Source organism: Watersipora subatra, chromosome 4 (assembly GCF_963576615.1).
Source record: "Watersipora subatra chromosome 4, tzWatSuba1.1, whole genome shotgun sequence".
NCBI lineage: Eukaryota > Metazoa > Bryozoa > Gymnolaemata > Cheilostomatida > Watersiporidae > Watersipora > Watersipora subatra.
The window spans coordinates 48254887-48269600 of NC_088711.1; the positions used below are offsets into that span (position 1 = coordinate 48254887).

The 14714-nt window shown below is 36.3% G+C and overlaps 1 protein-coding gene across 1 annotated transcript in view; it reads left to right on the top strand.

Moving 5' to 3' along the window:
• The window catches only part of LOC137395227 (dymeclin-like), a 41863-nt gene extending 34263 nt beyond the window's left edge, over nucleotides 1-7600 (top strand). Inside the window, exons 4-6 of the mRNA XM_068082074.1 lie at nucleotides 2257-2525; nucleotides 3591-3755; nucleotides 6799-7600. Of these exons, the coding sequence (XP_067938175.1) occupies nucleotides 2257-2525; nucleotides 3591-3755; nucleotides 6799-7056 (692 nt within the window). The 3' untranslated portion in view covers nucleotides 7057-7600. The remainder of the gene's footprint in view (nucleotides 1-2256; nucleotides 2526-3590; nucleotides 3756-6798) is intronic.
• The last annotated feature ends 7114 nt before the right edge of the window (nucleotides 7601-14714 follow it).

The following is a 14714-nucleotide window of genomic DNA, read 5'->3' on the forward strand; positions in this document are numbered from 1 at the left end:
ATGTAATATTTTTTAGTCATAAATACATATACTAATTAATAAAATGATAATTCTTTGCTATCTCCAATCATCGTTTCATAGCTTATCTGCCGTTTTACCTAGCTATAATATTTTTTTCGAATTTTCTTTGGTAAATTAGAGTCATGATTACAAATTATTTTCACACGTAGGAAGTGAGTAAAATCGATTGATCATTGCAAATCTTTAATTTCCAGAACCAAAGCTTCGAATCGTTGGCTTGGCGTACTTGTGCCTTTATTAAATGTTTATTCGTTTTTAAAATTACACTCGCAATTTATTTAACTCCCAATTTGGAAGCTGTCAATAGATACGCTTTAGAATGACATATCTATGAATGACATATTTATTGCATCTTCTTTGTTTACATTTACTTGTTTTACTGATTACAGAATGTTTATGTCGTCCCACCAGCCGAAGAAGCTTTGTCAGTGTGGAAACTGCTATAAAGGAGAAAGCAAGACTTGAATGCGTGCTGGATGATGTTTTGTTTGAGTTTGTTGCAGTAGATGAATTTGTCTTATTGTATCAGCTAATACTATGTGAGTGGCCACGACTTGATGAAGATTTTTAATAAAAGCTTTATGCCGAGATGAAAATATTTTTGCTTGTAAAAATTATATAATAAAATAATATTGTTGAAGATAATGCAAAACATGATTTGCAGAATATTGTAGTGAATCGGATATGGTATATGGGTGTCCGCAGAACTGGAGAATGTGAGTTCAAATCTAGTTTGCAGCAGACTTCTCATCCTTAAAACTCTATCCCTGTCTATATTCTTTTCAAAGAGGTGGCTTGCTTATTTCAATTATTTAGCATTCGGTAAGAATAGTAGGTAATAGGCGACATAATGTGGGCGGGGCTTATGGGAGGCTGTATATCGTTTATATGGGTAGCTGCAGAACTGTGCTGATACAAAGACCGCGTTCTACATAAAGTGACTAGACAGCATTACCGTAGACCGGTAGAATTGGTAGTCGGTACCCAAATGTTTACACAACATTTGGAGAAAGTGAGTAGAACAAACTTTCAATTTTCGTTATTTGAGGCCTTTTAAACATTCATAATAATGCATCTGTAGCAGGATTTAAAATTTTATTCTAGCCAACACGAGCAAATACAAAATAAGATATATGCCAATAGAGCCGCGTAAGACTGGACTTTTATCGCAAATAGCCGATGTGAATACGAGAGATAGAGAGAGGTTGCCAAACGCGTGACATCATTTTTGGCAAGGCTGGGCACGTTTTTGTGGCCTGAGCGTTTTTACGGTGATCAGATTTTTTCGGTTTTAATCTTCAAATATCTTGGCAATGCGATCACGTAACACAACAAACAACATATCAACTGATAGAGAAAAAAAATTCTTTCTTTTAAGATCAACTTAAATTTTGACGCAACTACATCTTTAAAGTGTTAATAAGATAGCCCGCAGGTGGGTGTTTGAGAGGTTCTCAGGAACCAGATGGAATTTTAAAACCTGTTTTAAAATTTTAAAACACGTTTACATGGCCTAACAATCAAACCCACAAATAAAAACTGAGATTTATTAATACAGGTGATTTAAATTAAATTCATTTCACAAAATAATTGGAAATGTATCTTCAGATCAAAATGACTTTAAAAATTGTCGTATATGGCGCATGCCTCTTTCTCTCACACACTTATACTTCCATCCTTTTTATCATGGCCTCCTTCTATCACTTCCTGTGCGAATCTAGCTAGTTCAATAGCACCTTGTGTTAATTTCTTGCTAAAGGACGTCGGAGTTATCTTATCCCTGACAAGCTGTGTAGCCCGTTAAGAATAGCTATCATTGTGTTTGAATAATGAGAGTTAAATACTTCAAAGCCATGACCTAGTAATATAAATTAGATTTTGTAAAAGCGTGTACGCAAATTGGAATGAAAAATGTAAAGATATGAATGTAAACATGTACACAACAAAGACCACAAGGATTTATACTTTGAATTTACTTTGTATCGTTCAATTTATTTTCCACACTTGTCTTTGCAACCAAACTGATCATAATCTGTGATTACTTATGGGCAAATGTTTGGCCTGAATAAAGGGTATGATGTAATGATAGGACTGAAGGGTATGACCACTTATTTGATGTGCTTGTAGATTTCATGCTGAATAAAAGATATGACAACTCCTTATTTTTTGTGCTTGCAGGTCATTAGTTCAATAAAAAATACCGATATGATAATTCCTTATTTGCTCTGCTTGCAGGTGATATGTTCATTCTGGTGGCCATCAAGGTGATGCAATACAACATGTCCCACTCCAAAGATAAATACCTTCATACCAACTGCCTCGCTATGCTCGCCAACATGTCCAGTAAATTCGAGAATGTTCATCCATACGCTTGTCAGAGGCTGCTTGCATTCTACTCCGCTCTTGCCAAGCGTCACGATAAAACCAGGGAGCGGCTGCAACTCTCTCAGTTGGTGGCCACTAATGAGGAAGAGAGGCCAAGTCCTTCTGCACATCTGCTTACGGTAATTTATATTCTTCTGTTCTAGCTATCATAACAAGTTTTTGATTTTATGTTAGCCTGTGCTCCTGCTTTTGGAAAGTGTTAAGTAAAATGAGTAGTTTTGCTTGTAAAAATCAGGTGAAAGCGAAGTGAAAGGCCCATAAAGTTTGGTAGTGTACATATTCTGACTACTTTTAACTTTTGTTTAATTTGCTGTACATTTGATTTTAACTTTATTTCACTGGCCAATGCCGACAAAGGCAAAACAGTTCAAGTGGAAAAAGATAAAATAATAGTTTTCTTTTGTGAATTTTTCTTTTTGGAGCTACCTTGACAGCATTATATATTATAGATTCTGGTGTACAGGTCAAAAGTTAGACACCAAGTTTCAGATTTTAAGCTCCATCGTTGACTTGTACGGTGGTGAGCTTTTTATGACATGAGAAAATTGAGATGTTAGAAACCATGAAAAATCAGTTTTATGACTTATAGGTGTTTGTTTATATAGTAATACAATTTTATCAATCTTACTCAGGAGATCTATCAAACCGGAATTTCCTTTTAAACCATTCAAATTGTCATCATGAACCCTTTTCTTGCATAGTATCAGACTTCCCTAACAGGGGGAAATATTGTCATCTTCCTCACATAGCATACATATGTGGTCTTTCACAATGTTAGTAGGCATATTTTGGGAAGTTCTGTCTTTATTTGTGAGTTAAGAGAGTTCCAGTAATCTCACTGTTGGTAAAAATGCAACATAAATAGTTGGGTTGGTGCTGCTGGATGTTATTTCATTTTGGTTCTTAATCGAAGTATTTTGAAGCCAGCGAATATCAGACATAAACAAGAGATGCGGGTAATTGTTAGAGAGCGAATATCAGACATAAACAAGAGGTGCGGGTAATTGTTAGAGTTTGTAGGCCAAACTTCCTGACCTCGACTTGGGTAAATGAAATTCATTCATATTTTAGTCATGGCAAGTCATACCTCCCACAGCTGCTGAGACACACAATATAAGGAACACAATGAGTTGAGTTTTAAGCTTTTTTATTTACATTGCTGCATGTGTTTTGTCCTCATACAGGACCTGCAAGAGATACAAGAAATGATTCGCATGGTCTCTGAAGTCATCAACTCCTGTATAACCCACACGGTGCATACCAACAGCCATCTTGTGCACGTCATGCTCTGCCATCGAATGGAGTTTGAGAAGCTACGTGAGCTGGAACCATTTAAGCACATCCTTCAGGTAGAGGTTCCCTTCATTTCGTGTGAAAATTGAGATTTTCGTAGGCTTTTTTTTTAAATTTTTTGACAATAGGTGAAAGTTGGGTTAAAGGAAATCAAGTCTTTGCAGGAATAATAGGGCAGGCGTTCTCAGCATATGTTTATGCGATTAAGATAAATGGGTAGCCATTTACAGTTTTCATAAATTAACATATATTGGTGCAGCCCCTTGTGAAAATGGTATATATATATATACATGTATATATACCATTTTCACAAGGGGCTGCACCAACTGGCAGTTCTATGGGCCTATGGCTGTACCAGTAACTAGGGAAATCATATGGATACTTGTAGGAATCAACCAAGGCTTAATACGTACCCTATTCCGTAATAGATTTGTTTTCAATTTTATGTCACATGTACCTCTCTAGAGTATATTGTGTCACACATTCCCCTCTGAGGTATATTGTGTCACAAGCACCCCTGTAAGTTATATTGTGTCACACATTCCCCTCTGAGGTATATTGTGTCACACATTTCCCGAGCTGAGGTATATTGTGTCACACATTCCCCGAGCTGAGGTATATTGTGTCACACATTCCCTGAGCTGAGGTATATTGCGTCACACATTCCCCGAGCTGAGGTATATTGCGTCACACATTCCCCTCTGAGGTATATTGTGTCACACATTCCCCGAGCTGAGATATATTGTGTCACACATTCCCTGAGCTGAGGTATATTGTGTCACACATTCCCTGAGCTGAGGTATATTGCGTCACACATTCCCCGAGCTGAGGTATATTGTGTCACACATTCCCCTCTGAGGTATATTGTGTCACACATTCCCCGAGCTGAGGTATATTGTGTCACACATTCCCCGAGCTGAGGTATATTGTGTCACACATTCCCTGAGCTGAGGTATATTGTGTCACACATTCCCTGAGCTGAGGTATATTGTGTCACACATTCCCTTCTAAGGTATATTGTGTCACACATTCCCTTCTAAGGTATATTGTGTCACACATTCCCCTCTGAGGTATACCTTGGCAATGAGCTAACATAATAATAATAATAATAATAACACACATGGGCTATGTCACAGCAAGTGGTAATTACAACAATACTATTTTCTAATAATTTCAACTCAACTCGCATTGATTTCACCACCATTTGAAGTTTGACATTCAAAATCTTTAGAAATGCAGAAACATAACAAGCGAGTTAAAAATTTAAATACGTTTGAGTTTGCTAAATTTATACGCATCAATCTCATCAATATTCACTATTTGTTATCTATATATAACAATATATATGAGGCTGTTAGATATGGAATAAAATTTAGCATACAAATACTATGAACTATTTAACACGGCAAAATTTGCATTAAAACGTTTCCTGTCATCTGGTTGATTAGAAGTTGTTCTCTCAATGGACAAAATTTGAACTTATCCACAATAGCATTGTGTACTATAATATAGTTTCATCAAAAATAAAACTATTCATTTAAGATTTAGTATTGTCATGCCTTGAGAACTGTTCTACAGGCTTTTCTTTTCAAACGAAAATGAGCATTGCAAAGTTGGAAGTGACGATGAATTACTAATAATTGCGCTTCTGATCATTCCTAATGCGTACAAAGAGCAGGAATCAGGAAAGATTCACTCATTTGAGCACTATCATGATGAGAGTTGTGTACTCAATCATAACATGAATATCAATGGTGTTATTGGGCATGTGCGTGGCTGTAGCTACGCCAAGATGTGGAAAAAGCAAAAAGTGCTCAATCTGTTACATTAAACCATAACTGTCACGCACAGCTTTTATCGTATTTTCTAGGTAAATCAGCCACACTGTTTCCAATTTTGTACCCAAACTAAAGATTGGTCCACTAACCTTCAAAGTCATTTAGGCTTTTTAAAGGGTTTCAATATCCATTTCGAAAACAACACAATCGGGATTACAAGCTCTGCCCATAAATATGTGACGAAACCTGGCTTTTTCAGGAACGGAAGTTAGGAATGTTTAGTCCGATTTAGAATAATAGAGATGGGTTTCTTAAAACCTATTATTATTTAAATCCAACCTGTAAAATAATCTCTGTCTTTTATGAAAGGTATATAAACTATGTAAAATTGCTCGTAGCTTGTTACATGATGTTTAAATACGCTGAACGCCGAGAAAAGTGAGCTCAAAAAGCGTGGTTTTATCACAAGCTAGCGTTGTTATTGCGCTTTTTTAAATATGCAATGTCAAATAGCTTATCTACCTTTCAGAAAAGACTGAGATTATTTTTAAGGCTGAATTTAAATATTAATGGATTTTAAAACACCCATCTCTATTATTCTAAATCGGTCTAATCATCCCTATGTAACTTCTGTACCTAAAAAGCTAGGTTATGTCACGTATTTATGGGCGGAGCTTGTTGTGCCGATCGTGTTGTTTTCGAGACCGATATTGAAACGCTGTGAAAAAGCCTTCATTACTCTGAAAGTTAATGGACTAATCGTTATTTTGAGTACAAAATCGGAATCAGCGTGTCTGATTTACCTAGTAACGACGATAAAAGTTGTATGTGACAGTTACGGTTTAAGTCTATGCATTACCATTTGGCTAAGGTTTTGTATTGGGCTATTAATGCTAAAGATTTTATCAGCTGGTTGTCTGTCCTTTTACTAGTATTCCAGCAGTCTTCATCAGCTACAATAATTGGTTAGTTTATAACATGCAAATGTGTAGGGCAGGCAATGGCAAGCCACGCATAGATTAAAATATAGTTTAGGCCTTTTTAATATATCGATATATTCTTAGAGGTCAAGCAGTCTCTAGCAAAGTACATGTGTTCATAATTTTTTAATGTGCAAAGTTACAGCCATCTTGTATGCATTTCTCACATGTTGATATCACGCTTCACGTTATTATGTGTTGTCAATGTCTTGTTTCAAGAAAGAATTTCATGGTTATATACATTACTGGTTATTTTAAAACTGATTTCCGTTTTTTTTGTTCATTTTATTTTAGCTTTTAGCTTGTAAATGAAAAGAGTTTCTCATCTTTCTGTTTTCTAGAATGTTCATCAGCTGCTTGAGCAGTTCCACAAGAAACTCGAAGACCAGTTTGGTGACCAACCGAGATCGGTCGCCCAGGTTATGGAAGTGATAGAGAATGGCCTGAAGACGTTCCGTCGTGGTTCTTTTCTGAAGTTTCCAGATCTGAAGTTCAAGTACGTAGAAGAAACAGACTCTAGCCAGTTTTTTGTGCCATACGTCTGGCAGATTGTCTGCAGAAAATCAAACCTGTATTTTAAGCAGTCTAAATTCCATTAGATTCCCTCTTGTGTTTCATGTTCTTTTATTTTTAATATTTTGCAGTTTTTATTCTTTGGAAGTAGTTGTTATACTGTCTACGCATCTGAAGCATACATCACTGTTTTGGTATAGTATTCGCGGTCTCTTTGCAAAGGCAATTTGGCTCATTTTTAATTCTTTCTCTAACTTAATATTTTCCCGAGAATGAATAGATCCCACAGAGTAGGTTTGTATTGTTAAGTCTGTGCTATTCAACTCATGATTTGGACAATAAATATTTACATTATTAAAAGATAAATTATTTACAATTAATTACAGTTTACTAAGTAAACATATTACAATAGTAAGAAAAGTAAAATGACTTCAAATGTATATGCTAAAAATAGAAAAAAATTCCCTTTGCGGTAGTTGACTAGTTTTCATTTGTAGGATTATAAGCTGTACAGACAGGCCTTTCGTACTATTTTGTGGAACTCAGGCTAGCGATATATTGATTCACTCCGGAATGTTCTTGTATAGCATTTTCTAGCTGAGTATTGTGATAAATAATAAAAACTCGTAATTCGCTAAACTTCCGTAGTCTCTAATCCATTCGGCATGCGTCTTGTTTCATATATTTTACCGTATACAGAGTCGCTCATTATAAGTGGATTAAAGTGGCAATCTTTGTTCGTGCTGCTTCTACTGCTGCTTCTGTCTGATTGGCTATCGACAAATTTAGTTTCACAACTAAGTTGGTTGTTGTGTTCGTTCAGTACTGCTTGTTCTACTTCATTGGCTGGTTGTGGAGGTGGACTACAGTCGAGGTTATTGCCTCGCAAGTCTAATCGCCAGTCGTTACTTCCTGCGCTGGAGCAAGATTGCGTCTCTACGCTGTTTAGCGGATCTATGGCATTGTCGTCATGGGAATGGCTGCTTCTATGGCTCTCGCTGTAATTATTTTAACCAATAAGAAGTCAAGTACTGAAAGATTTTTAAAGAGATTTGCATCAAGCCTAGAATCGCAAATGCATGTAGCTATGAATGAAATGGGAAAGTCTGTTTATACTGCTGACCAATGAAGGTGATTGGAGAAAGACACTAGCACTACACAAGCCAAGCATGCATACTTTGTTTGTGCTGTAATGCATTGTAAAAAGTCGCATTTTAGCGCCATTCCAGCTGGTTGTATATTGTCAATTAAGTTGCGCATTCAAGTATTATTTTGATTCCTTTTTACTTCTGTCTTTATGATCGACGCATATTCAGTGAACTATCCAACCTGAATAAAGTACACTCTTTGTAAACTAAATTAGCCAATCAGATACTAGCAATGCAAAAGCGCTTCAACCAAACACCGATATGTCAGTGCTATTGTCAACTTAGGCGTTAGCCTGTCTTGACAAACTGTGGTTTTTGCGGAGTTGTTCCCCCGTTGAGCGGGCGAGCAACACAACAGCTTGTCACAAGACGTACTGCACCTGATGCATCAGCTGCACTGAAAGGGAGTTGTTCTCTTCCGTCTATGCGGCTTGGTTGCGATGTTATGGCGGTCGCTCCATTGGTAATCATAACGAACTTCTCGCAAAAATTTGTGTAGAAAAAAATAAGATTACAATGTTTAACCAAAGACCAGTCTCTGTTGTAAAGGTTAGTAAAATTTAAGAATAAAATAAATTGAAAATAAAATCCATAAGAACAAATAAAACTGACTGATACCAAAATATAAATAAAGCTGACTGAGCACACAGATGACATATTTAGTCGCTGTTGTTGCCTAAGTTCTCAAGTTCTACTAAAGTTTACCACAGGGACTGGTCGCTGGTTAAACGTTGTAATCTTATTTTTTCTACATAAATTTTTGCGCGAAATTCGTTATGATTACCAATGGAGCGACCGCCATGACATTGCAGTCAAGCCGCATAGACAGAAGAGAACAACTCCCTTCCAGTGCAGCTGATGCATCAGGTGCAGTATGTCTTGTGACAAGCTGTTGTGTTGTTCGCCCGCGCGACGGGGGACAACTTCGCAAAAACAACAGTTTGTCAAGACAGGCTACTTAGGCATATGCTTAGCGCATAAGTGGGACACCATTGGCCTGTGTAGGCTCTCAAAAATTTTCTGAGTCAAAATGTGTTACCAAATGGAATAAACGGAGGGTCTTAAAAAAATTACAGAAGCTGGAGCAGGTGGACTCTGTAAAAACCTGTTTATCGTAAGTTGAAATTAAGGCAGCAGATATAGTTAAGGCAGCAGGTATTATTATGGCAGCAGATGTATCGATATAAACCCACTTTAAAGATGTCTATAGTTAAATTTGTTACTTATTACGGAGAATGTATCTTGCAACAATCTGAAAGTTTTCAAATATAAATGCTCACTCCATTAACATTTTGTCAATTAAGTTGCGCATGCAAGAATTTTTTTTAATTCTTTTTCACTTCTGTCTTTATGAACGAGGCATTTTTAGTAAACTATCCAACCTGAATAAAGTACGCACTTTGTAAACTAAATTAGCCAATCAGATACTAGCAATGCAAAAAGAATGTGCGCTGACATGCAAAATATTACGACAGACTGACAATATTGCTGCGACAGAATCACTACAAAGAGAAATCGTTAGTCAAATGTTCACAACAAATTTGTAAGTGTTAGTTGCAGACGTACGAAAGGTAGAGTACAATAAGAACAAGATGAAAATTTGATAAGTTCAATCGCGCAGAGTTGGAGCAAGGCAGAAATCGATTGCTACAGTGGCCATTCTCCAGTTTAATCATCTCCTTGGAAATGTCTACATATAGTTTCACAATTTAGTTGGTTTGTCATGGCTGAAAGCGCCACAAATAAAATATTCAATGCCATGGCTTTTTATTAATTTGAATTTTTTAAATGGCAAATACATGAGTTACCTCTTGCATTAAAAACCAAAGTATAAGCAATGAATTTGGAAGTCGATAAATATCACCTTAATGAAGATTGTGGTATACAAATTTTTTGCTTTACAAATGAAAAACTTTGAAAAAGAAGTCAGTTAGCTGGCTAGTGACATATAAATGGCAAATTGAAAAAAGAGTTGCTATGTTTTGTAAGGTGTGAAAGACCTAGTTGACATAGCTTTGTAAAGTAAGGTTTTTCGTCTACAGATGTTTTGATGAAACTAGAGAATGGCCACCAAATGATAATCGATAAGAAAGATTGCAGAGTAAAGCTATGAAAGCAACACAATGATATCTCACCGTGATTGTCGATAGAACTTATGTCTAAAGGAAACATTGAAAGGGAGATCAATGATAATATATAACAGATAATGCTGTGACTTAGCAGTAACAGAGTAATTTAGCTCACTAGTTGAGAAACCAGTGTGGGGATAACCAGCTTTCAACCAAAACGGACAACTCCTTAGCTTCGGGATCACTCAGAACTTAATGTTGCCTTCACCTTAAGCAACAAAGGTTTTAAAAGCAAAGGTCACCAAAAGTTAGCAATACGATAATAGGTGCTCTATCACATTGGTTAGGCGTTCACAAGCTAACTCAAGCAATTCGGTTTGAAGCATTTTTAGACATCGGAGGGTTTGAAGCGGTGTCATGCAGTAGGTTGGTCTACTAATGTAACATTCAGTGTAGCCAGTGATTTAGGATGTAACCAGCTGTTTGGAATATTTGAAGCGAGGAGATTTGAATTTACTAGTTACTATAAAGCAGCTAATTTCTGTATGAGCAAATATCTTACCATCCACTAGCATTTTGTAGTGGTCGTCTGGAGATGTGATATTGTTTTATTATCTATTTCTTCGCTAAAGAATGAAACAACATTCGATATATTTTATACCTCTTTTTATCAGGCTACCAGAATCTAATCGGAGTTGTCCATTTCTGGTAAAAATATAAAATTGTCTGTGTATTTAAACAATGTGAAAGTGTGCGAGCAGACGAATCAGTGTGCCATTATGGTTGTGTTCCTTAAAAGGCAGTGAGATTTTCAAGAAGCTGAAACTATATCGTTGCACAGAAGTAGTCAGAACAGTAACACATGACATGTAATCTGAAACAAACAGGAAGTTAATTACCTGTCAAATCCACCATTAGCTGTGCCCCAATCAAAGTTATTTAGGGGCGGATCAGGGCTCCAAGCCGCTTGTTGCGGAGTGCTATAATTGACACAAAGAAGGTCATTGATAACATGGACTAGCACAAGACATGACGTAGGGAAACTTTGTTTACACGAAAAGCTCCTCGTTACACAATTACAGGTGGATGTTTTTTCTTGAACTGGCTGAGGTTGCGTTATATCAAAAAATTTTCAATATGAAGAATAGAAGCTAGGTTTGCAGGGTACATATGAAAGTATGCCAAACATCACCAATTGTAAATAGGTTGGTACACAGGTCTACGAAATGTGTCTTTCGCAGAGCCGGCAAGTGGCTTTTTATATTTAAAGCAGTTATAACACATTGTGTCTTATACCAAGGTGTTGGTATTTGTCAGCTAAAGTAACCTACACTTATGCAATTGACTGAAAAACGATTCCCGTTAAATGAAATTTAGATTCCATTTGGTCCTTTGCTACTCAATTATCTTGGCTAAACAGCGATAGGCAAAAGGCAAATAGTACAAAGCCAATGCATTTCCATGATTGACATATTACGGTGATAGTCCAGCCACAAAGCACTTAAGGCTGGTTCACAGTATATCGCAGTATCGTGGCGTTGATGTCACAAAACTTTGGTGATAACGATTTTCACACTATCGCAAACCCATTCATGTTTACATCAGAAAATACTACGTGACATAGTATTTCATTTCTCTTTTTAAATTTTCATGAAGAACCTTCGTTGTTTTCACGTGCTGGAATCAAAAACTAGTCTCGCAGTGGCTATCATAAACGGATACGAATAAATCAAGCTATTCGCGTGACCGCAAATTACCACTGCCGAAATTGTTCGGTGTTCAGCAAGTCGTTTGTTTTCAGTATCCCGCCTAGCGACATTCAGGATTTCACTAATAAGAAACTATTCAGGTTTCATATTGGAAAATAAAATGGTTTGCTTACGAACCTATTTAATTAAAAAGTTTTCATAATACTTTGAAAATTGCAAACAATTACTAAGAATTATATTGTAGTTGGTTGTAATTAGCCGATTTCGTGTGTAGCCTTATCAGTTACAAAAAACTATGCATTCCACTCTGACCAGCAGCCTACCACTTAGTGAATTCAAGCCAACTTGAGATCGCTTGTTGTCTAATTGTGAGGCTAGGATATGGTGTCTGCATGAGAGTTGTGTAAAGGAATTATTTTGATGTGTTTAGCGACTCTCAAGGTTTATCAAACAGTTTATTGCTAAGAACTCACAAGCAAAGCATATAAACTGTGTTCAGGTTATAAATTAGCCAAGCCACAATCACATTGTAAGCATTGAGGTCTAGAACTTTCTAAATAATGAAAGCTCAAACTTTGGAAAGTCCTCGTTTGAAAAAAAATTTAATCAATTTTCAGTTTTTGCTATAAGAGCAGTGTCTGTCCAAAGTAATGCTAAGAGTGTTAAAAAAAGACTTTCTCACAAGGGAATCAAACCATGGTGTCAGATTCACACGCAACCACACCACTTCTACACCACTCAGGCGCCCTGATGCCTTATGGGCTAATTCTTCATAAATTATACTGATTACTCATGATGATCTCTCACAGTGCTTGCTACTGGCAAGCAGAATAGTTAGTTGTAATTTTATAAGTTAATGAACTAAACTTTCCTGCGATCACCAGAAAGTTCAATTTTTTATGGCCTCTGTACCATTTATTCTCAACAATAAATTAAAAAAATTGGACTCTGTTATTAATTGGCGAGATTATAAGAATGTTGAAAGCTCAAAGAAGGCAAGAATAATCACAAAATAGCCTTAGAATCTAGCTCTACACACGCTCACTATATCGATATTAGTGTCGCTGAATGATTAGATACACAATGAGCAAGAGAAACAGGAAAGAGAAGGCAAAGCAATTTGTTGCGGTGTTCACCTGAGCCTCATGGTACAGTAAGGTTCGTGTACCACTTCGTGCTTGTAATGGTACAACAAACTAGTTACTGACATTTTATCTTCTTCGTCCATCCTGTAATCATGCAGTTATTTACTTCAGATAATCTCGCTATCAAATGAGATGACAACAGTTGTCATGCTCAATTTTTAGAAGACTTTTTGGAGCACATCCTTTCATCTCTCAGTGAGTTCTTTATTTTGTGTAAATTATATTGCATACTAGTTTTGTGTGATGATGGTCATTTAGGAATTTTTTACATTCAAAGTTTGTGTTTGGGCTTTAAAATAGTTTACTAAAAGCTCATTGGTTGACTCATATATAAACCTTTTGAGGTTCCCTTAGCATCCACTGACTATCAAATTTCTTTTGGCCGTTACCTTGGTGTTGTCGGTTTTAAAATGCTCATTTCATTTTTTTACCACTTTGGGAAAGAGGTAGGTAAGCTATTGGAGTGTTACAGACATGCTCAGTTGACAACAGTAAATGGCTGTATATGCCTTAAAAGAAAGTTCACACACGGATGTAAGACTTACATTTGGGCTGATTGTTTGGTTGCTCCTGGAATGTTATTGACGGACTGTGGAATATCGGATTGGTCTGCAAAGAAAAAACAGCATCCTATCGGTTATGATTTATAAGGGTTACTTTGATGGAAAGTGTGTGGTTTTATAACCTACACCCGGAAAGTTGCTACGGATAGAAAGGAGCAATAGTAGTGCTGCCACAACATATAGTCAGCGTGAAATTACCTATGTCAAATCCTTGAGTATGGGTATCTGCAATTGAGCAATCATAGCAAAGCTAGATTAATTAGCCAAACAACAAACTTCTAGTTTGCATAGACATCAACTCTTGGTATCAAAGTTAAGATCAAAAAAAGATACATGCAATTGTCAAAAAATAATTTTGCATCAATATGTGCAAACTTACCAAAAGCCATTGCATGGGCAGCTTTTAACTTTCTTTTATACCTAAAAATATTGTAAGTAGCTTTAAATACGTTATTATGTCAGTAAAATTTGATATAACAATTGTATTCAACAAATTATGCCACTTTATATTAGTCTGAACCCTGGACCAAGATGAGAACATTTTGTCAAAGCAACTATCCAGATAGCCATTATAACTCTAGTTAGCATTCATTCTGTTTTTGGTTTTCATGTTCATCTACAGCTAAAAATATTTTCTGTAACAAAATCTCCAAAGGTAATTATTTGGTAAAGCCTAACATTGTTGTTCAAAAGGTTGCAGAGAACGTTTTAGATTTACCGGACTCACCTATTTCTCATGACATAGCAGAGGACCAGCATAAGAGTTATGAGGACAATGAGCACAACAGCCACTATAACTACAATTATTACAACTTGTTTGTTGGACTGAGGGTTCTCTTCATCCACATTACGATCAGTTCGAGGCTACAAATACGACCAATGCAATAGTAATATAACAGTGATAATAAAATCATTTTGGGTGATTGCCATTGTTCTATTATTTGTTGCTAGTTTATGCTAATTTATCAGTTTCTTTTGTTGGTGTGTTGAGAGTTAGACTCAGTAAAAGGAGAGTTCAAAATATTGATTACATAGCTCATTAGTGATACTCAAAATGCAGAAGTGGCAAAACCCAGTGTTAACACTGCGGAAACATTGACCATTTAGCCA